Consider the following 25700-nt stretch of genomic DNA (forward strand, 5'->3'; position numbering starts at 1 on the left):
AAACTGGAAAATGATAAATATTGGAGAGGATGTTGGAAAATTGGGGCACTAATACACTGTTGGTGTAGTTGTGAACTGATCCAATCATTCTGAAGAACAATTTGGAACTAGGCCCAAGGGCAACCAAACAGTGTAAACCTTTTGATCCAGCAGTACTACTACTAGGTCTGTATCCCAAAGAAATTATAAAAAAAAAATGATAAAAGGACCTACATGTTAAAACTATTTATAGCAGCCTTTTTATGGTGGCAAAATATTGGGAACTGAGGGGATGCCCATCAATTGCAGTATGGCTGCACAAGTTGTGGTATGTAAATGTAATGCAATATTATTGTGCAATAAGAAATGATGAATTGGTAGATTTTAGAAAACCTGGAAAGGCTTGCATGAACTGATGTAGAGTGAAATAAGCAGAGGTAGGGAAACATTGTACATGGTATCAGCAATTTTTGTGATGATCAACTTTGAATGACTCAGCTCTTCTCAGCAATAAAAAGATACAAGACAAGTACAAAGGGAATTCATAAAGGAAAAGAACTGACAGTCTACAAATGCAAATCCAAGCACTTTTTTTTTTTTTTTTTGCTTACTTTATTCTTTTTATATGGTTTTTTTCCCTTTTGATTTATTTCATCTTTCACCTTTGTGACTAAAATGGAAATATATTCTTCGTATATAGCATATATATATATATATATAATCTATATATATATATATAAATTTCTGAACATTTTAGGAAAAGGAGAAGGGGAGATGGGGGCTAGAATAATTTGGAATTTAAAAATTAATGCTAAAATTGTTGTCATCTAATTGAAGGAAAAAGTAAATACTTAAAAAAACATTGTGACCAGAATATGTCTTTCTTTTGAATACTACAGAGTTTGCATCAAGGAATACAGGAGCACAGTATTTTTAAAAGGAATATTTGATGCCATATTATTTTTTTGAAATAATAGATTTTTGTAGATAACACTTTTTATCCTTATTTGAGATAAGTGATTCTCACTACAATACAAGATAATGGAGACAATTAAGGTTAATAACTGTTGGGTACTTTCTCTTGGAATGCTTGCAGCCCAGCTGGAAGTATTCTTGCATATAAATAAGTGTTACTTGGTTGTTCAGGCTGTAAGTCTAATCTAATCAGTCAATGAAGATATGTGAGACCCACTGATGCAATGGGACAATTTTCTCAGGCTGTTTTCATTCACTGTGTTTTGCATGGGACCTCTGCTTCCATGTGCTCAACTGTTTAATAGCAGTGACATGGCCATCCGCTGTTAAATGACCAAATGCTATTTCATTTTGTTGTCTCGGTCAGACCTTTCTTGAAACAAGTCATTGTGTATTTTCTGCAAGTTTCATTATGGAACTCATAGAGTTCCAGTCTCAAGAGGATTTCCTTGGAGCTGCCAGGTTAATGATCATTAATGATATCAGAAAAGCAGTTATGACAGAAATGCTTCTGTTCACTCAAATCCTAAGGAGATTTCTGACCAACCAGCTGACAGATGTTCATAAACTGTAGCCCTGGGTGAAGCTGAGAGGAGATATAAATAGTTATAATAGCATATGGGATGTGCCTTTACACATAACTTTTATAATTAATCTAAATTTTAGCTTTTGTGATATTTAATTGACAATAGTAAGCCTTCTAACTTCCCCCACCTTTCTTGCTCTGTCTCTGTCTCTCTGTCTCTGTCTGTCTATCTGTCTGTCTGCTTGTCTCCCTTTCTCACTTTGGAAAACAAATGCAATTTCTTGCTAGAAAATGATTACTAAGCCTATTTAACTGCAAGGAATACAATACCTTTTACTTTACTAATTTTCTAATCTTTACATAATCTATATTGTAAATATTTATGTCATACTCTAATTCTTTGAATTAGATTGCAAACTCATGAAGGGAAGAGAACTTGACTTATCTATCCTTCTATATCTTCTTAATATTTAAGACAGTATGTTTCATATAGGAAGCTATTAGTAATTGTTCTTTGAAAGAATGAATAAATGATCCCTAATGATGCTTAGTTCAATACACACAGATAAGTAGATCTTTACAGCACAAGTGGATAGAGCATAGAATATGGAACCAAGAAGATCTGAGTTCAAGATTAGTCTCAGATATTTCTTATATAACCCTGGGCAAATCACTTAATCTCTTCCTGCCTCAGTTTCCTCATTTTTAAAATGAATGATAATAGCATCTAACTCCCAAAATCATGTTGAGCATAAAAAGAAATATTAGTGAAGTACTTAGCAGATATTAAAACACCGTATAAATGCTATTACTAATGTTTATAGTGAATTTCATGTATTTTCCTTTTGTTTTTAACTGCTCTGGTAAATTTGAGAAGTAAACATGATAATATGTGGGCAGTAGAAAGGAGAAAAATTAAGAAATGTGGAATAAGGACAATCTAGAGTCATAAAATCAACTTTGCAATAATTGAACATTCATTCAGGCTCTCTTTGTAATAGTAGAATATTTTGTGTCCTCAATGCAGTTATATTTTCATCAATGTAGGTATTATCTCCAATAATATACATTGAAACCTATCCATTCCCTTGCATTCCTTTTCTTGCTTTCCTGTAAATCCTCCAGAAGGGACGAATCCAGTCTTTTAGGTTTCAGATTCCACTGCATCTTTTGATGTTACATGGATTCCAATGAGGGACAGCAGCTGGCCATAAATTCCAACAAATAATAATTTTTATTCCATTCTTGTAAAATGTCATCATATGGACTGTTTTTATCAGTGGCTTCAATGCACTTAATGAATATGCATAGCTTTGATGGGAGAAAGAGAACAATAAAGAAAGTTTTAAGATTTTAAAAATTATTTTCCTTATAACTGTGGAGACCCTTGTGTAAGTACTATTATCTTTTAATATTTAAAAAATATTAAAAATTTTTACAAAATAAAAAAAAACAGGTTCTGAGAGGTAAAGTGATTTGTGCATGTCCCAAAGATTGTAAATATTAAAAGCTGGGTATTCTGACTTCATGTTTTGGGTACCAGAACACAATATTCTTGAAGTCAGGGACTGTTTGATTTTTGTCTTTATCTCCAGAACCTAGCATAGTCCCTGGCACACAGTAATCACTTAAGAAATACTTGTTGGATGTATGAATGAATTTATTATTATCTCTTGAATCAGAAAAAAGTAATTCTACCAAAAAAACTATAAATAACCTTTATATAGTTATTTAAGATTTACAAATTTTTTATTTATGTTACTTGATTTAAACCTTATAGCAGTTCTAGCAAGATGATGTCAGTGTTATCTCCATTTTGAAGATGAGGAAAAAAAGGGTCAAAGATGTTAAGAGACCGGCACAGGATCCCACATCTACTAAATCCACAAGGCAGGATTTGAACTCAGTTTTTCCTGACTCTAACACCAATACTCTTTCCATTGTACTATCTGGCTAAAAAAGATGTAAATACTGCACTTAGAGATGACATATAAAATATTAAAAATAAAGTAGTCTTGCAGATAATTCCACTTAAATGCTATTTCATCTGAGTAGAATTGATAAGGTTTAAAAATAATGCTTATGGACAAACAAGTTTATTGTAATATCAGATATTAGCATAAGGAAGATAAATTTGGATTGAAAAGAAATTAAAGGACTAAAACTGAATTAGTTACTAATTTAGTAACTAAAAAGAAACTGCAATTGGAAGCTAAAACCCTATTTCTTAGCTTACCACCTGCCTGATATGATAATATGCCCTACCAATTTGAGTTTATCATTTTTCTTTTAATACTGCAGTATCTCAACTGCTTCATTGGTGAAAATATATCTAACTATTGAAGATGCACTTTAAATCTGAACTATCCTGGGATTAGTTTATACTGATAATAATAGAGATATCTGGAAGAATAAAAACTCTAGACAGATAAAGGAAACTATTAAAAGTTTAATTCAGAGTAATTTAGACCTAAATCACAGGAACTTAATACTTTATTATACATGAAACACCAGAGGTGGTATGCTAATTCAAAATAGATAATACAATTAACATTTTAAAACTAATACACAGTTCCCAAATTGTCATTTAAAAAATTCGTGAGTACAAGCCATTCAAAGTTTGATAACAAAGCACAATTAATTTTACATGTAATTTTATTTTTAAAATATTTTAGTATGTATATGAAAGATTATTAAATATTTGATGAATTTTATGTCTGTTTTTTTTTTTTTAACTTCCATTATTTTAGGGCTATCCATGCTTAAGTCTGGAAGATTATATTTTACAGTGCCTACTTGCTAGCAAGCCATTGTCTGGTGAGATAAAGCCAATTTAAGTCAGATAGAAACTTATATGTTATAATTGCGCCTGTTAGGAATTGTTTTGCTTTTTATATTAGTTATTCTCAGAACTTAGCTCAATGCCTGAAAAATAGTAATGCCTAATAAATTCATTTTCATTAATTCAGTGTTAAATGAAGTATCTCAATGAAATACAAAATTATAATTGCTTGAACTTTCATGGGAAGAAGTGTTTATATCTCTAAAATGCTTCCAAGGAGGAAAAACCTAAACATCATTTTCATCTGTGATGTGATTCAAAATTTAAATAAATAGATCCACCAAGTTAACGTTTGTTCATTTGGACAGTAGGGTAAATAAAATGAACTAAGAAAAGCATTATTTAGCCAAGAGGTTGAGTAAGTAAATCATCATAAACTTAGTGAGGCTATGAATTTCAGGACATTCAAGATTATTGCACCTAGAGTTGTATCTCAGGAATCATAAAATATTAAAGAGATGTATAGATAAGGAAGCCAAGGCCCAGAGAAATTAACAACCCACTCAATTTCATGCAACTAAGGAAGAGTCAGGCTTAGATCCAGTTCTTTTGGCATTATATTCTGTAATGGGAGTTGGATTCAATTTTTACTTAATTTTAATTATTTTTATTCTATATTTTAATTTTCCCCAGTTACATGTAAAACTTTTTTTTAACATTTGTTTGTAAAACTTTGAATTCCAGATTCTCTTCCTTCTTTTCTCCCCTTCATTAAGAAAACAAATGTGAAATTATGTAAAACATTCTCCCCCCTCAAAAAGAAAACCCTCAAGAAAAAATAAAATTAAAAAATATGCTTCAATCTGTACTCAAACTCAATCAGGTCTGTCTTTGGATATGGATGGCATTTTTCATCATAAATCCTTCAGAGCAGTATTGGATCATTGTATTGCTGAGAATAGCAAAGTCATTCACAGCTGATCATCCAACAATATTGCTGTTACTTTGTGCACAGTACATTTCCCTTTCCTTGAATTCTTGAAGGATTTTCCATGGTTTTCTGAGAACATCTTGCTCGTCATTTCTTATAGAATTATTATATTTTATTTTTGATTTGAATGCTAAGAAGTTATCTTTTGACTTCCCAGATAGAAGTTAAATAACCATGTTTTCTCTCCCAATTAGAGTATGAACTCCAAGGGAACAGAGACTCTCTTACTTGTTCTATTTATATCATCAGGACAGGGCTTGGCACATAGTAAATGCTTAATAAGTTCTTTTTCATTCATTCATTAACTTTTGTGATGTAGCCTATAATTTTCCTTCCTGAATACTACATAGCAAACTTTATTTCTTAAATACATGGAATGATTTTTTCAAAGATATCATTTTCCTTCATAAAAACATATGTGTGGTTATAGACTCATGACTAAATTTTTTCCTCTTTTGTTATTCAGTTGTTTCATTCATATCTGACCTCATTTGGAGGTTTTCTTCCCACTTTGTTTTTCATTATGTCCCTTACATTGAATGCCCCTCTTTTATCTTTTCATTCTGAAGTCACTAATTTTGTGAATACATTCTTCTGACATTTGTCTTAATTATGCAATTGTATTCCATACTTTAGGTATTAATCAATCAGGTTTCACTTTTCTATGATCTCTGAAAGTCAGGATATATGTTTCTATGTGTTAAACTTGAGTCATCTATAGTATTATATAACCTAAATTATATAGCATCACAAAAGGCAAAAAACCTTGTTGATTCATTACCTCTTCTAAAAATCTGATGATAATTAAGATTATCCCATATATAGTGGTATTAATTATTTTCTTTTCACTATTTCCATTAATTTCCTACTAACATCACTAGTTCAAAAATGAACATTTGCTTTTTATATTCTCTATTTCTTTGTGATACTTTCATTTGGTTTATAGAGCTGGGCAAATGTTTATTGATTATGGAAACTGTCACTTTACTTCATTCATTCATTCATTCTCCATCAGCAAACTTTAATTGAATTCTTTCAACAAAGACAAATTTTAAAAAACCCTAAAAAACCCCAAATACATGCCTTTAGCATTCATAAAATTGTACAAGGCATTAGGGAGATATAAAGTTTAATTAACACACAATCTTTGTCCTTATTGACTTTAATATGGAAATAAGAAGCAACTATAGATGATAATGATATATACCATCACATGACGAATGTTTTAAAAGCTTGTGAAGAAAGTGTTACACAGAAGGGTTTTTGAATAAAATGGCATGTGAGTTGGGTTTTAAAAGATAAATAGGGAGTTAGTAGATGGACTGATGATAGCATGGAACATGAGATATTACCAATGAAATATCAAAATATCTAACTGAGTCATGAAAAAGTGTGTCATTCCATTACAAAACTCAAATGGATTGGTTTTTTGATGACTGACAGAATTGATGAGATTTTTCTGGCATGGTATTTTTTGGTGATTTTGTCTTTTGACCCTCATAAACTACATCAGAAGGCCAAAATTATTTTTTCATCTCCCTTCTTGGAAACATGTTGTGTGGTTATAGACACATGATGAAATCCATCATTTAAGAAAACAATTTTCCCCTTTTGTTTTTCAGTTTCATTCATATCTTACTTTCTCCTTTCATTTGGAGGTTTTTTGGCAAAGATAATGGAGTAATTTGCCATTTCCTCTTCTTACTCATTTTATAAATGAAGAAACAGAAAGAAACAAGTGACTTACTCAGCTTTATATAGCTAATGTCTGAGTTCACATATGAACTCAGGCCTTCCTGCTTTTAGGTCCAGAGCCCTGTCCACTGTACACTACTTATCCTTAATAGATATTAAATTATTTCATCATCTAGCCATTGGACTTTTATTTTTAAGGGGCAATTGTATGGCAAACTCAGTTAGGTATTATGTGGAAATGATGTACTTCTCCCCAGTGATAAAAGTAAAAATAACTTTTCTCTTAACTGACTATTAATAGCATCCTTTGAGCCTCATGGGATTCTCAGAATTGAAAGAGGTCATTGAGGTCATCCAATACAAATTCTTTCCTAGGCTTTTCTATATTGATGAGCCACTGAAGAATTAAACTCCTTAAGAACAGGGACTTTTTAAATTTAAGTTTTTGTATCCCTAATGCCTGAATCAGGAATATCTTTACTTCTTAGCTATGTGGACAGAGGAAAAAAAAATAATATACATATATATATAAACCTCTCAATAACCCAGGTAATAGTTCTACACTTGGGGTCAGGAAAACCTGGCTTTAATTCTTGCTTCAGAAATTTATTAGCTATAGGAACAGGAGCAAATCAATTAAACTCTTTGAGGTTCACTTTCTTCATTTATTAAAAAAGGAGAAAATACCTGTTGTTTTTATTTCACAGGGGATTTGTGAGACTCAAATAAAATAATGCATATAAGGTATTTTGAAAAATTTTAAGCAATATATTAATATCAGTTATCTTCAAGTGTATGTGTTACAGAGAACTGCTTACACACATTGGTAGAGGGAATTTCCACATTTCAGAGTTCTCCACAGAAACCAGTTTCAGAGAAAATACCAAAAAAAAAAAAAATAAATAAAAACAAAATAAAACCCAGAACTTAGTGAGTTGGGATTGCTTCATTCTTTTTATTTATATCCTCAGCAACTATTGTAGTACCTGGTACATAATACCAATAAATATTTCTTGGTTGATTAAATTTAATTCACTCTCTTCTACCAAATAGAAAACTGATAAATGTTTGTGAATTGAATAAATGAACATTTGTCATCAAATTATTGTGTGTAGTGCCTAAGTGAATAATATTCATTTACCTTTCATTTGTGGTAACTTTCAGCAATAGAGAATTCCTTATCATAATCATCAAAATAATTGTTATTTACACTTATGCTGACATGTTAATAATATCCAACATTTATTTAGTAATTTAATCTTTGTAAAATATTTTATCAGTGTTATCCCATTTAATATTCACAACATTACGAGCAAATGCTGTCATTATCCCCATTTTACAGAAAAGGAAATTGAGACTGAGAGTGGTTTAGTGGCAGGGTCACATAGTCACTAGTAGTTGAGGCTGAATTTCAACTCTGGGCTTGCATATTCTTGGTTTAGCTACCTTGACAGTTCCCTGCCTCACTACTTTGTGAAGACTTTCTTATGGATTCTCATCTTCCCTAAGCTGATTACAGAAGATCCATTCAATGTTTTGGAGAGCTTTTTATGGTATCTAGATATGTGCCAGAGGATCAGCTCAGTTCCTTTTCCAGTCATAATTTCTTCTAAAATATCTCCTATGTCATTTGTCTTCATAAATCCCCATTGTAGCCTACTTATACCTATCATGCATTTTTCTATTGCCTTTGAGTCACTCATGACAATCAATCTTTGGAGACTGTCATGTTTAAGATTTTCAAATATAATTAATTGATAGTCTTTGTCTCAGAGAACAACTTCAGATCATTAAAATCATGGTGTTCATTCACTTGTTTTTCAGCTGTGTCTCACTCTTCATAATCTAATTTAGGATGTTCTTGGAAAAGAGACTGAAGTGGTTTGCCATTTTTTTCTCCAGAAATTCAGGGTTCAGTGTTCCAAATGCAGTCTAACTCTCTTTCTCCTATTCATTTCTGTGTCCAAATTTTTTCCCCCACATTCCTTTTCTAAGATATAAGTATGAATGCAGGAGACTGAAATCCAACTACATGTTATAATCTGGAGAACATGTATTTTTTCATCTTAATTGTTCCTGTATGACTTCTTCTTTGGCCAAATTCCTTTGATTATGGATCGATTGATCTCATTAAGGAAGTCCAGATGTGTCTTTAGATTTGCTTCACAATATTGTTTGCAAAAAGGAACAGTTGGAGTACCTCACCATCTATACAGAATCCCTCAGTGTGGTATAAGATTTGGATCCAGAAGATTGGGGTTCAATCAAGAAATAAACATTTATAAGGTGTCTACTATATGCCAATTACCCTTGTAATTTTACACAAAAGATTTAACTACTTTGAGACTTATGTTCTTTATCTGTAAAATGAAGAATTTGAACAAGATAATCTTTTAGGAAATCTTTTCTAGCTTTCTATCTTATCTTCCATTTGAAATTCACATAATATATATGTTCCACAACAAAGGAAAGCTTAGTTAAACCCTTTAAGAAGGAGCCCTACTTAAAGCTGAATAACCAGAAGATTATTAAACATGCAGCTTACTTTCTCTAAATTAAAGGAAATTAAAGGGAAGAATCAATGATAACAAAAGCTCTGAGGGTGTGGGGATACACTTCTAGCTAGCCTAGTTGAATAGAATTTTAATCAAGTTTTATATGATATTGACATATGCAGATTCTTATACTTGAAGAAAAGACTTTCAGGTCTTGGTGAAGGAGAAAATAAAAGATTGTAATCAACAAATAATAGAGAGTTTTAAACTTTTCCTGTAGTTCTGTGACTATGCAGTCAGTCTGCCATAGAAAATTGTTTTTGACAATCTTCTACTTTTTTCTTCATATTTTCCTTAGAGGTGTTCTCAATACATGTGCAGAATGATCAAAAATAAGATTGATAGCTCTTAAACATCTTCTTTTGATTCATATTATCAATTGTGCTTTTACTTTTTTATTTTTTATGCCTTTCCCTCTTAGATAAATTTTATAAAATGATCTCTCCAAACTTATTTCAGTGGTGCCACTTACAATAGATATTTATACTGTATGTTTCCTTTTTCACATCCCTCAGTGATCACCTTACATTTACTCAATACATCACATGCATCTCATTATCCACATTTTGTTTTCCTCATTTGTATATAAATCCCTTTAAGCTGTGGACAGGAGTGATGTTGTTTTGGTGGTGGAGGAAATAAAGGTGGCAGTTTTATTTGTTGTTTTGACAATTATGTATTTCTGAAATTAGCACAAGATGAAGGACAAAGTAGACATCAATTCTGGTTGATTAAAGAACTTCATTCACTTAAATGTACTTTGCAAGCTGAAAGATTCAAGTTCAAATGTGATCATTTCTCAGTCACAAATGATAAATAGATTTTTAAGGAAACTGACACATCTATTCCACTTTCTAAGTCTTGTCCTTCTGACACTTTAATCTATGAAGAACAAATTGACCATTATTTTTCCTCTAAGGTTTATAAATGAAGATGCTCAACATTTTAATATGATAGAAACAAGAAAAACAGTAGTTTCTGTTGTTTTTATTTGTTGTTGTTCTTGTTGGTTGATTGGATTCATACTGAGAAATCAAAATGAAAGCATTTTGAAGAAGCTAATCCAGTAGTGGAATGCTGAATGTGTTGAATGGGAGAGAGAAATCAAAGTCAAGGATGTCCATGATGGAATAGTTGTAGTTATCCAAAGAAGAAGTAAAAAAAAAAAGTCTATACTAGCACGATGAAATAGTTGTTGATGAGAAGCAGCAGTCCAGTTGAAAAAAATACTGGCTTTAGAATCAGAGGTCTTAAATTAGGTTTAAATCTTGCTTCTGGCATCATCTGTATGCTTTTTGGATGTCACTAAAACTCTCTAGACCTCAGTTTATCACAACTATAAAGGGAGTGGATCGGAATATGTTGCTACCACTTTTAGTGAACCATTCTCAGGATCACATTGAAGTGATGCTTCCTTTTACAGGGGGGGTTTCTCCCCCATTCACAAGGCCCTGAAGCCTGATCAAACTGTCTGAAGAGACACTCTCTTCCAGAATGACTGTCCTCTTGGTTTAACTAGTTTTGTGCTTTTTCCTTCCTTTCTCTAGCACTTTGAATTTTACATTCCTGCAGATTTTAGTCTTAAAGACATTTTATTTAAAAATAAACATATTGTGTTTATAAAGTAAGGAAACATTCATTAAATATAATTTTGGAAATACAAACAAAAGTTAAACAGACTGCTTTCAAGAAATATACAATCTAATAGGCTAAAGGAAAAACATAGAGAAGATAAGAAATATGATAAGAGAATTTCACATGACAAAATACTTTAAGAAATTTGAATAGGACGGAAGGTTCTTTTCTAAACTTCCTTTTTATCAGCAATCTTCCTCTCTGTCTTTATCTATCTCTCTGTCTCTGTGTCCCTTTCACTGTCTCTCTCTTTTTCTAAAATCTTTTACATTGTTCTGATTAACTTGTTTTTATATTGTACCCTGATTCATAATCTGCTACCATATCCCATAGAATGTAAATTAATTGAGTTCTATTTAGTTTCTATCTTTGTATCCTTAAGCCTAGGATAATGTCTGGCTCATAATAGATACTTAAATAGTGGACTGAGTCTTGTCTTTGTATACTACTAATAGTAGCTAATATTTATATAGTTCTTTAAAGTTTATGAACCACATTATCTCATATGAACCTCTAACACTCTTAGGCAGGTAATATTATCTCTATTTTTGAATTGGGAAAACAGGCTGGGAATATAGTAAATTTTCCAGTCATACAGCTAGCATGTCTCTGAAGCATGATTCAGACTAAATTCTTCCTAAATCAGAGTCCTGCCTTCTCTCTACTATGCCACTTAGTTATCTGTATCTCCAGCATGCATGGAACTAATAAAATAAATGTTTCTTAAAATGAATTAAATATATATTTTTTATTTTATTTAAGGCAAATAAATAAGCCACAAATATGCTTTCTCTTCTTTCTACCAAGAATCCCTTTTGACAAAAGGCATATATGTCTTTACTATCAGTATTGAGTCCCCTAGAAAAGCAGGGAGAAATTTTAAAGGATAGCATTTAAAACTTTGTTGAGAAAGACTATGTGTGTATTTCTAGGATTTCATCTTTTCCAATTAACCTGTCAGAGAAGTGTTAATTGGTGTTTTGCTCATTACCTAAGAGAATTAAACGGGAACAGTTGTTATACTTACTTCATTGAGTGAAAGAGAAACTAAAGTTTGGGAACATGAACAAATGATCATCTGAAGGAAAATGATGAGAATAAATCAGAAAATATTGGAACAGTAAAAGCTCAAAGAAATATTGTCCAAGAAGAAATTTATTACTAGTAGCAAGATGATGAATTTGTGTATGCTCATCAATCACTTTTTTTATTAAACAAAAGAAAATTAGAAAAGTTAAAAGTGAATATTTTGAACACTATATTTTTCTATTGGGTCTATACATTTATTTCTTCATCTACTATATGTGTTCTTAATCAAGAGACCATGAAGTATCATAGTAAGAATACTGGATCAGGAGTCCATAGGGCAAATCATTGCACTTGCCTGTGACCCAGGTCTTTTTTGTGTTCAGTGTAGTGGCAATACCATTTACTACCTACCTAATTTACATGCTAGTTGGAAAGTAAATAATTTGTAAAATTTTAAAATGCTCTAAGGGATATCATCATAGATAGCAACTAGAGAGCAGAAGGAGCCTTGCATTCATCTTCCTCTGGAGTCTGACATCTGCTGGCTTTGATCCCCAGTTAGCTGAGGAAGGTGGGGAGAAGAACTTAAAATGGTACAGTTTGCAGACAAGGAAACTGAGGCCTTGTGGATCAAGGCCAGGATTCATCTGAAGATACATTGAAAACCAGATGCAGAAGCAGAATTAAAACTCAGAATTTTTCATCTTCTGGACTTTGCTTATCTTCATTTGACAGGGATTTATCCAGAAGTATTTTACTAAATCTCTGGAACAACTGGAGGGAGCTAAAAAGTCCATTTCAGAAGTCCTTGCCATCTGGAACCATCACAGCAACTAGCTGAAGTACCTAATTCCAACTTGAGGATGGATTGAAGAGGATGAATCCATTGAAGAGGATGAATCATTTTTAGTGTGTTTGCTATGGAATTGGGAAGTTTGCTTCAAGAGAAATGAGCTAGCATTTTTACTTTTCTTTCTGCAAAAGTTACAGATTCCCAGAAGACACTACTGTGTATTTAATCCTCTGTTTGATATAAACTTGATGTGCTCACTTGATGTGCACATATACTAATATGAACTTGATATTTCAGTTCTTGATGCCTTCAGGCTGACTGTTCTATTGAAAATAAGGAAGGTTGGGGTAGTTAGGTGGCACAGTGGATAGAGCACCAGCTCTGAAGTCAGGAGGACTTGAGTTCATTCAAATCTGGCTTTAGACATTTAACACTTCCTAACTGTGTGACCCTGGGCAAGTCACTCATCTCCAATTGCCTAAACAAAAACAAAACAAAAATAAGGAAGGAAAAACAGAGGATTTGTGGTGACCCAACTAACTGTTATGTAATCTACTGTAAAATAGTTTTGCATAACAATCTGTTATAGAGAAGCTGGTCAACTAATTCTCTTTCCAAGATGATGATCATTGGAAATAGCTTCAAAGGAATTGAAGTAAAGTTACTAGCAAGGTTTATTCAGAAAAAAAAAAAAAATTAACCCTATGTTGCCAAGATTTTAAAAGGTATAGTGAAAGTTGAATTTCCTCCAATATTACAATATTCATAGGGTAGTGACTGGGTAAGCAAATACTTACAAGATGGAAGTCAGCAGAACACATGATCATGATGGCTACCTCACATCCTCAGGCTGTGCCCACCCTCACTACTTAATTAGGTGAGTGTGTTGTGGCTTTGAGTTACTATGGCTGTTACACCTGATATATTAGAGAATGGAAAGAGACTATTATTCCCCCAGGACCTGATATGCATGTAATTTAAATAGTCAATGTGGTCCCAATAGATTTTTTTTTCTTCTCTCCCTCCTACCTTCCTCCATCTCCCTCCCTCTCCCTGTCTGTCTGTCTGTCTGTCTGTCTCTCTCTTCTTTTCCTGTTTCAGAACCTATATTGTAATTTATCATATCATTCAGACTTTTGCTACACAAACACAATTCCCCTCTCAGTCCCCTCAGAGGTATAGTTATTGCCCTTTGTGCCTTTTCCCAATAATAGGAATGAAAAAATTTTAGTTCTTCAGCCTTTTTTGAATAAAGTCATTGAAGTCATGTACAATATGTTGGCAATCATGCCTATACCCCTGAAGATCACATTCTCATTTTTTTGGGGAATATCTACATGACTTTGTATAGTCTCATGTGAATGCACAGTGACAAGAAATATATATGGAGACAAATAAATACTTCAGAGATGGAATAAACTTAAAAAACTGTGTTTTAATCTAAACTTGAGTTTAATAAAAACATTCTAATTTAAAAACAAACAATTGCTTTTTGAAATGAGATATTGTTGTCAAGAACAAATTGGGATTATGTATATATGTGTGTTTCTTGTATATGTACTATATATATATTGCATAATGTGTACAAGACATGTTGTATGACATTCACATATATATTAATATTTATACATATACATTGTATGTGCATGTGTGTGTGTACGCACACACATCTATCTCTAACTCCCTTTAAGATTCAGGAATATGATAAATAGTAAGAATATAGAGAAGCATAGGAAGACATGTTATTTTTTATTATTTTTTTTTTATTATAGTAACTTTTTATTGACAGAATCCATGCCAGGGTAATTTTTTTACAACATTGTCCCATGCACTCACTTCTTTTCCGATTTTTCCCTCCCACCCTCCACCCCCGCCCCTAGGTGGCAAGCAGTCCTATATATGTTGAATATGTCCTGGTATATCCTAGATAAAATGTATGTGTACAGATCCAAACAGTTTTCTTGTTGTACAGGGAGAATTGGATTCAGAAAGTAAAAATAACCCAGGAAGAAAAACAAAAATGCAAACAGTTTACATTCATTTCCCAGTGTTCTTTCTTTGTGTGTAGCTGCTTCTGTCCATCATTGATCAATTGAAACTGAATTAGGTCTCTTTGTCAAAGAAATCCATGTCCATCAGATTACATCTTCATACAGTATCGTTGTTGACGTATATAATGATCTCTTGGTTCTGCTCATTTCACTTAGCATCAGTTCATGTAATTCTCTCCAAGCCTCTCTGTATTTATCCTGCTGGTCATTTCTTACAGAACAATAATATTCCATAACATTCATATACCACAATTTACCCAACCATTCTCCAATTGATGCGCATCCACTCAGTTTCCAGCTTCTAGCGACTACAAACAGGGCTGCCACAAACATTTTGGCACATATTGGACCCTTTCCCTTCTTTAGTATCTCCTTGGGGTATAAACCCAGTAGAAACACTGCTGGATCAAAGGGTATGCACAGTTTGATAACTTTTTGGGCATAACTCCAGATTGCTCTCCAGAATGGTTGGATTCGTTCACAACTCCACCAACAATGTATCAGTGTCCCAGTTTTCCCGCATCCCCTCCAACAATCATCATTATTTTTTCCTGTCATGGAAGACATGTTAACTCATGCAAAATAACCTGACCAGAGTCAAGGAAAAAATATAATGGCTACAAATATGTAAATAAAAAGAAAGGGCAAAAAAAAAAAAAGAATGCTTTATAATTTCAAGGAACAAGATTGCCCACAAAGAAATCACATTAGAAAGCCAACAAGTGTTTATTAAGGACTTGCTATACACCAGGCATTGTGCTAAGCACTAGGAAAGAATAAATTAACAATTGATTACTCTTCTGTCTCTGAAGTAGCAGGATACTATAAATGTGTAACAACACATATAGTATCAGAATGGGTTGACATGTTGGTTAGTTTTCCTGAACTACTTCCACCTTTCTCCTTTTAAAAACTTTTTGTTACAAAAGATAGCCCTCTGGGAACAAGGATAGGGTACACTTATATGTGAGTATGTGAAGTATGTGTGTGTATTTATATAGTTATATATGTGGATATATATATATATATATATATATATATATATATATATATATATATATATTTCAGGATCTGTGATTTCATCATGATAGTGAATTCTTAGTATAAAAACTCCTTCCATCTCTCTCTATATATCTATATATCTATCTCTCTCTCTATATAAATGCATATATACACTCACACATATATACATGTATATGTGAGCTTCATAAATTTAACTTTCATTTAGATTTAAATTCATCTCCTTGATTTCAGGAACTATTTTCTTCCTTTTTTATTAAAAAATTAAGAATTTTCCATAGCACCTTTTGCAAAAGTATGCTTGAAATTAAGAATGAAATCAGTGAAATAAGGCAGAGTAATATACTATATCTATACAAATCTATCTATCGCTATATACATGCACATATTTTAAACATTATTAGAAAGGCCTCAACAGTTGTGGCCTAACCCATGGTTAAGCTAGTATATATCAGTGTGTCATAAAATGATTTAACCAATGTATGTGTGTTTACATACATCCACAGACATATGTACATATAAAATGATAACTAAAAAGTGTAAAATTTGAACATAAGTTAAAAGCAGCAACCCAAATGTGGATTAAGAGAAATATAATAGTTAATATAGTTGGTTAGTTAATATAATAATAATATATAATATAGTTAATATAGTTAATATAATAATAATAATATATAGTTAATATAATAGTTAAACGATTCACTTTTAATCTCTAGAAAGTCATAAGGAAATCTCAGCTCAGTATGGAGTTGTTGAAGAGTATGAATAGCTATATCTTTCTTCCTTGCCATTTACCTAGGGAAAATATTAATAATAATAATACACATTTCTTTAAGTTTTTCAGATTATTTTTTTCTTTTTTCCAGCTGTTTCCTGTGGCATCCCAGAATCTCCAGGAAATGGATCATTTATAGGTAATGAGTTCACTTTGGATAGTAAAGTGAATTATGAATGTAATGAAGGCTTCAGGCTAGAATCTAGTCAACAAGGAACAGCAACTTGTCAAGAAGATGGATTGTGGAGTAACAAAGGAAAGCCACCCACCTGTAAACGTAAGTGTTCAAATATTTTTAGCCTTTCTTTCTAGATTCAATTGGGAAAATTATTCATGGGAAGTTTAAATGTTCATGTCTGGAAGTATATCACAAGACCTTGGAATGAATCTTAGGTCTTTTCAGCATTAGAATTAAACTAATCATCTCTGCACAAAGTACCTTGAGATGTGGTGTTCTATATATAGTGATAGTTTATGTTTCTTATATTATACTATATTAGATTAGATTGTACATCATTTATTCTTTACATGAAATATAGATAACATGAAAAGGAATTATATGAAATAATTCTGGAATTGGTAGACTTGAAGTATACTATGGAAGATTAATCAAACCATCAAGCAAAAAAATTATTAAATGCATATTATATAACAAAGATAATATATTATAAGAGATGGAGATGTAGTTTGAGAAAATACAGTATTTGCCCTCAAAGAGTTTACATTCTAATGAGGAACACAATATGGTCATATATAAGAGAATACAGTATGTATAAAATACCAGTGCAACTGGTAGGGGAAGTGTCTGAGTAATCAAGAAATATTTCATATAGATGATAACACTTAAACTGAGTCTTGAAGGATCCAGAGTTTCCATAGACAGAGGCAAGGAAGAGGAATCTTCTAAACGTAGTAGACAACTGTTACAAAAATATGAAAGGAATGAAGGTGTGTCATCTATATGGAAAAGTGAGTAGGCTAATATGGCAAGATTATAGAGTATAGAGAGAAAAAATATAAGAACAAAAATAAACAAGAAGACTTGAAAAAATAGGAGTCAAGTTGTAAAGACATTTTATTTGCATGCCAAGCAGAAGAATTTGTCTTTGATCCTACTGATTATAAGAATTAAGGATTTTTTAATTTTATCTCATAGGCAATAGGAAGACAATAACTTTTTTTTTGACTAGGTAAGTGACAGTTAAGCTTCCCTAGTAGGAAAATTATTTTGTCAGCTTTGTGAAAGAAGGGTTAGAGATTGATAAGAATGGACACAGAAAGACCAATTAGGAGGCTATTACATTACTTCAAGCCTTTAAAAAGAAGGTGCTAGCACTAAGGAGAGACAAGGATATAAATAGGGATAGATAATGAGTAAGGAGTAAATAAATGATTCAATGTGTTTGGTGAGGAGGGAGAAGAATGAAAAATGACTCCAAAGTTCTCAATTAGAGCAATTGGGAGGATGGTAGTGGCACCAACAGAAATCAGAAAAATGTACAGGCATTAAATATGGTTTTAAATATGGTGAATTGAAGATGCCAGTAGGATATGCACACAGCGACGGTAAGCAGATACTTGAATGTTGAATAGTAGAGTAAGATAATTTGAAGATGGAGATACATATTTGAGAACTACACTGATAGTTAAAGGTATAGGAGAAGATGAGATCTTGTAGGGAGAGAGGATGAAAAGAGAAGAACTAAAATTATGAATTATCTAAAAGAGATTATAAATAGCACAGACATGTGGGAGAAAAAAATCTAGGAAAGAATAATGTAATGTAAATCAAAGGAAGAGTATCCAAGAAAAAGGAGTGATCAATGGTATAAGCCACTTGAATATTAAGAAGCATGCACATGACAAATTTGAGGTTATTGGAGATAGAGGTTTTAGAAGTCAAATTCCAAACCATTTAGATGGTGAGAATGTGGAGAAAACATGTATGGACTTAAAAAAAAAAAAAAAGAAATTTGGAAGTAAAGGGAAGGGGAAATATACTGTGAAAATCAAGGAAATGGTATTTATTAGGTGTATCCTTCTGCATAAGCTATGTAACATGTGTCAGTTAGATTTCCTAAATGTAAAATGGGGTTAATAATAGCACTTACTTCATAATGGATACTGTGAGATTTAAAAGAGGTAGCAAATATAAAGCCCTACACAAAATTTAAATATTACATAAATAATATACTTTATTATCTGTCTGTTATTATCATTATCATTAGGTCACTGGAAATTTTTTTGTTTTTGTTTTTTGGACAGAAAAGACGAGCAGTAATAGGAAAATAAAGGCAGTAATGGGGGAAATGTTCAAATTGAGACAAAGGGAAAGATTGATAAAAACAAATTGCTTTGAGTAGGTGGGAAGGAATGTGATTTGAGAGCAGAATCTTAGGAGTTTGCAGTGGTAAGAAAAAGATTAACTTAGCCCCTAAAAGTGGAGAGAAGAGCTAGATGAAAGCATATAAATCTTTTAAACTGTGTTTAGGGACAAGGAGTTGCAGGTACTGTTGACAGACCTCCCTTTAGATAGAGTCAAGTCAAATCAAGAGCTTACTATGTGTCAGGCACTGTACTTAAACACTAAAGATTTAAAGAGGTTAAAATATAGTGTCTACTCTTGATGTGTTTTAAAAGGGAGACAAGTCTGTATAAATAAGTTATGAACAGGAAAAAATAATAATAATCAACAGAGGAAGACACTAACATGAAGGAGGATCAGGAAAAGTTATAGATATCCTCTGTCTTCTCAGGAACATTCTTATTTAAGAAAAAATGAAAGTTGTAGTAGTGGATTTTGGGGAACTTTAACAGTGGATCAGATAACTACCTTGGGAATTATAAACAGAACTCAATATTTTTCTCTTCTTCCCAATTTCCCTATTGCTATCAAGTGCTGTACTATCTCAATTCAGTCATCCAAGCTCAAAACCTTAATGTCATTGTTTACTACTTACACCCACTCATCCTGTATATCCAATCAGTTATTGAATTCATATTTCCATCTTTACATCTATGCCCTATCATTCCTTTCTCTCTATTCAGACTTGCCCAATCCTTTATTACTTTATGCTTGGATTATTACAATAGCTTTTTGTTAGACTTTTTTGCCTTAAATTTCTTTCCACTTTTATTCATCATCTACCAAATGACCAACTATTACCAACAGGATCATATATACATTTAAAACCATTTACAACCTAGCCCCTTCTTATTTTTTGAGACATTGCTTGCTTCCAAATATTAATCATTCTGCTACACTGGATAACTTGATATTCCTTACATAAAATGCACCAGGTCCTTTCTGGTCTTTGCACAGTCATGTTAATTCCTAGAATGCTTGACCTTCTCATTTCTGCTTTTAAATTCCTTCAAAAAGTCCAAATCCAACTTTCTGCAGGAGGCATCTCTTACTTTATTCCAATGGCTAATGCTTTCATGTACTCTATGTATTTCTTCTCTGTATGTATATATTTACATAGATATTCTCTCTATGTAGATAATTTTACATGTTTACATAGCAAGAATGTGAGCTCTTTGAGAGGAAGGACAGCAATTTTGCTTTCCTTTTTGTCTCTAAGCTCAGCACAGTTCCTGGCACAAAGTAAATACTTAATGACTTCTGATTGATTGACTAAAAAGAAAATATCTTCTGTGAAGAAGGGTCAAGGAAGATATTGCATTGAATTTTACAAATGAATTGAGTTTTTTAGTCAGTATTGTGCAGCAAAAAAAAAAAAAAAAAAAAAAAAAAAAAGTGTAATGGCATGAGTAAAGATGTGGATGCAGAAATAAGGAACTATATTTAGGAAACACCAGATCATCTAGTTTGGCTGTAATACAAGATGTGTGAAAGATACTTTTGCAAGAAAACATTGGAAAGGCACATTGATACTAAATTTTGGATAACCATAAGATTTTAAGCATTATTGATTTGCAGAATTGTCATCATCTGTAGAAATAGAATCAGAAGAGAGAAGGGGAATTGGGTAAGGGATAGTGGACAGGGAATATTGAAGTTCTTTATTACACAAAAAAATCATAAAAAGTTAGAACTGGAAGGAATATGTGACCTCAGGGATTATTAGGACTGAATTCTTCATTTTGAAACTGAAATCAGAGTAGAACAACTTGGTTTGGTCACTCATCTAGTGGTATCAGAGACACAATACAAATATAAAACTCTTTATTCTAATTTCAGTGTTCTTTCTGCTATTTCTTTCAGCACATTTCACCAGATCACATGTCAAGAAATTTTTAATAACTCTAAAGAAATAGAATGTTGATCATTTTTAGGACTGTCATCTAACTGGAGAAAAGTCTATCTAAAATGAATCACTGTTTCCATCAGAAAAAAGACAGCTACTTACATTTTAGCTAAGAATAGAAAACAAATTATCCCATTTGTCTTATCATTGTTTTTTAGAAAAAGTAAGGATAATGTATTCATCCATTCAAAATGATGGTTCAGTGATACAGAACATTTTCTTTTGACCAATTCAGACCAAAGTTAAATTTCCCTATTTTTAAAAATCATCCAATGTAGAGATTTCTGAGAGATGTGTTTCACTTACATTGTCAAGACTCTAAAGTGACTCACCTAGTAGTTAAAAGTTTAATAGGCCTTATATTTTATCTCACTAAAAAGACTTTTCAAGTCTACTGATTTTTATTATAATGACACATTGCTGGTAGCTAGAATTCCAGGAATATATTTATAAGTGAAAGTACAATAGAACTAAAATTAAATTAATTCTTTTAATTTGTCACTTAATAGTAATGTCTATTGTTTTTATTTTAGTCTATTTCTTAATTACTAATTTCATTAATGGATATTCATTTACTGGAATTTATTATTAGAAACAGAATAATAGAAACTATTTTTAGAAATAAGAAAAATTAGAAATTATTATTAGAAATAGAAATTAGGCATAAAGTTCTTTAAATAAAAAGAGCCTTATAATTTGTGGGTAGATTAGGTTTAGACCTCAGAAGTCAGAAGGCTTGAAATTAAATCTGACACATACTAGATTTGTAATAATGAACCCCCTCTGTGGATCCTCTTACCTTCTCAATATTACTAAAATTACAAGTTACAGATAAATGGTTGTGGAAAGAGCTAAATCTTTCTATTCTGATGAAATCACAGGGACTTCAGTCTTCATGTCATATCTTCTACCATATTAAATCATATCATATATATCATTTCCATTTATCCATACTGAAACTTTTAACTTCAATTAAAGATAATAATATTATTTTTATGTAGATTTTTTCTGAATTTTATAGGTTATAAATTGACCTGAAATATGTTATTTTGTTAAGTCCAAAAATAACTCAAACTCATAAGTGGAGGAAGGAGGCACCTATAATAGCGATAATGGGGTCCCAAGCCAACAGTCCATTATCTGAATATATGGATATTCATTAGGGAAACTTACAGAAAAGTATTTTTATACATTTAGCAGGAAAAGGGAGGACAGTCAAATGAGTTAGCAGGACCAGGAGTCATTGTTAATAATCCCACTCATTCTGGTTAATTCACCTTTAATGATCTAACTTGTCATCAATCTCAATGAATAGGACAAGAACATTGAGATATAGCTCAAGCTAGGTTCAAAAGGTAAGACCTCAGTGTGGGGACTTAGGATATGGTTCAGCTCAATTCTATGAAAAGTAAATACCTTTAAAGTAGGAATGCAATTACTAGAATTCTGATTTTATTAGAATTATTAAGAGAGAGTAGTACATAATAGATAATATTTATTATTAACAATTTTTTCTGTCATTTTAATCTCTTTTTTGTAAAAATTCAAGTTTTTTTAATTGAGTTTTGACTGAAATCCAAGAGATATTTAATCATCAGAAAACTTTTTTGCACATGTACAAGTTTTTAAGTCAGTAAAATAATTAAGTGAATAATTGGAATTCAAAAAGTTGTGAAAATTGAAAGTTTAGCAATTAAAAGTTATTTAAATTTTGAAGGTACTTCTTCCAACCTCCCACTCCCTGCCAGATTCTGTTTGGTTTAATGCCAGTTATACTTAGAAATTATTTGCTTCATATAGTAGTAATAAAAAACTTTTTAACATTTGAAAATCAATAAATAATAAATTTTCTTCCCTCTTCCAAAAGGTCCATTTCTCCCAAGTTTAAATAACTTTAGGATAAGTAGATATAATTACCATGTGAAAATTCCTTGGAATTTAAAACCTTGATATATTCATTCTTTTTGTTTGTTTGTTTGTTTGTTTAGTATTCTTACATTATATTGATGATTCAATAATCCAATACTTTTAAAAATATATTCTTCCTAACTCAAGCCTTTTAAGTGATAGGTAATATGACACAGATCCATGGTCCTTGAACTGTTGAGGAGTCAGTACATCAGTAGATTCTCTAGAGTGGAGACATTTCAATTTTGATAAGTAGTAAATGCTTCACACAAATGTAAATGGTAAATATATTAGCTCATTCTACTCCTAGGTTTGCTAAAATATAGGTTGTAATAAATTAATATGGTGAGGTTTGCACTCATTTAAGTAATATAGATTCTAAGAACAAAGTTTGAGGCTCAATTCTTTTCATTTTAATTATTTACTTAGACTAGTCTTGGATCATTAAAGATCTGATTCATACTGGTTACATAATAAAACAAGGGAGGGTCATTGGTATTAATGTCCTGGATTGCATGATATGACATAATGATAAATGAATATGCATTATATACAGCATATTTAGAGGAAAATCATACTCAAACAGAACTTCTTACTTTAAAAATGGGACTACTCTGAATTTGCAATTCATGAATTTTATAAAATATTGATATGTTTGTTTTTACTTTCAAGTTACCTTACAATGATTAGTAATGTAAGAAAAATCCAGAAGAACTTTGAACTTTATTAAATATTCAGTATAATATTCTTATGCACTTTATTCAAAGAGATTTGGTTAATAGAATATTAAAAGGGCCTGATTTGCAGGTTTCTCTTTTAATATTATTCCACAGAATAAACTCTGAACATTATAGAATGGCTAGAGTATATTTTGCAACTCAACAGATAGTATGAATAAACACTTCTAAAAGATATTATTATTATATATGTTTAATTATTACTATCTGTAGAATATACATTTTGTCTTCACTCAACTTTGAAAATAAATCATTACTTTCAATACTGCTAGGAATATATTTTGCTGAAACAATCCTGTATTTATTGTCATTTAATACTTATGTAATTATGAGGCCAAAAATCATAGTGTCTAAAAATTGTAATAAGTCACAGAGATGATTTAGATCCTACTTTCTCAGTAAAAGAATTATCTCTAAGGTGTAAATTTAATAAGCATTTTAAATCAATCATTACTAGGCACCTTGGTGGCACATTAGAGTGTGGGACTTGGGATTAGGAAGATGAGTTCAAATACAGCTTCAAAATACTTACGATTCTGGGCAAGTCACTTTACCTTTGCCTCAGTTTCTTTCATTATAAAATAGGGATAATAAGTTCACCTATCTTCTAGCATTGTTATAAGAATCAGCTAAGATACTTATGGAGATTTAAGGCATACAGTAAGCCCTATATAAATGCTTATTTCCTTCTTCTTCCCTATTGTTAAATGGGGATAATAAAAGTATTTCCCAGGTTTGTTTTTGTTTAAAATGAGATAATGTCTAAAAAGGGTTTTGAAAACCTTAAATAACTATATAAATACTAATGTAGTATCATAATTATCATTAAAGAACATATTTTAGGTATTGTGATACCTACTAACAATAAATAATGAAGTGACGTATGTAGATTATGGAATTTAAAATGGTTATTTTAATACAATGGACATTGTATGGTATGGACAATGGAAGGGTATGTTGTGAGTATAAGTTGGTTGAAAAACATAACAAGTCAAGACAACAGGCATTTATTAAGTGTTTTTACTCTGTGCCAAATACTGCACTAAACACTAAAGATATAAATACTAATAAAAAGAAAGATCCCTGCCTTGGGAGTTTGAAGTCTTAAAGCTGAAAGGGATGAGAAGGTACATGGTGGAGAAAGAAGTCTGGAAAGTCAGAAGAAGGTTCCCTTAGAAGAATGAAAAAGTGAACATAGATAGCGTAGGCACCCTTGTTTAAACAGAGGCTCTATGGCAAAAGATGACCAACAAGAAGAAGGGGATACAGAGAGGCACAGGAATCTCCTAATGTGAAAAGGCTGCTGAAGCATAACAAATGTGGGTTTAGGGTGAGATGATTGCTACAGCATGGTGGAAAGACATCTTTTGGGATGAGAATGATTCTGGGGAGTGGTGGAAAAAATAGTCCAAAAACAAATCAAGAAGTGTTAGGGAGGAGTAAAGGAGGAAAAATTTAAATAACATAATAAAGAAACAAAAAGAACTCAAAAATGTACAACTGAAAAGATGAACTCATGTTGCAAGAATGATTGAAAATATCAAGCCATATGTTGTACAGTTATTTTCATATAATATATGTCATGGGCTAGAAACAAAGACCCTATGTTTTATTTCTTCTCATCTCATGAAGAGAGAAGACCAATGGGACAATTGGACCGGAGGGCAGGACTCTCTATCTGCAAAAGGAATTTTTAAAGTCTGGAGGGGAAAAGGAAAGAGAAGAAAAGGGAAAGAGGGATGTAGTAAGCTCTTTTAATATGTAGAGCACTGGTGATATCTGCAGGTCCCTTTCTCAAATCAAAGATTCTAAGTAAAAGCATGAGAAGTTAAACAAATAAAAAGTAATAGACTCTGTGTGTATGTGTCTATGCATGTATATTTATTACAGATGATTGCTCAGGTTGGAACCCTGAGAGGAAGACAGATAAGAGGAAATGAGGGCCTGCTAATCATGTCCTTTTATTGGATTGGAAAGT

The 25700-nt window shown here is 31.8% G+C and overlaps 1 protein-coding gene across 2 annotated transcripts in view; it reads left to right on the forward strand.

Annotated features, from left to right (window-relative positions):
* Positions 1 to 25700, forward strand: part of CSMD1 (CUB and Sushi multiple domains 1) — a 2563917-nt gene that overhangs the window by 2379967 nt on the left and 158250 nt on the right. For both annotated transcript variants that reach the window (XM_031949178.1, XM_031949179.1), the window contains exon 50: positions 16898 to 17083. In XM_031949178.1, coding sequence (XP_031805038.1) covers positions 16898 to 17083 — 186 coding nt within the window. The remainder of the gene's footprint in view (positions 1 to 16897; positions 17084 to 25700) is intronic.

This window comes from Sarcophilus harrisii, chromosome 2 (assembly GCF_902635505.1).
Source record: "Sarcophilus harrisii chromosome 2, mSarHar1.11, whole genome shotgun sequence".
Lineage (NCBI taxonomy): Eukaryota > Metazoa > Chordata > Mammalia > Dasyuromorphia > Dasyuridae > Sarcophilus > Sarcophilus harrisii.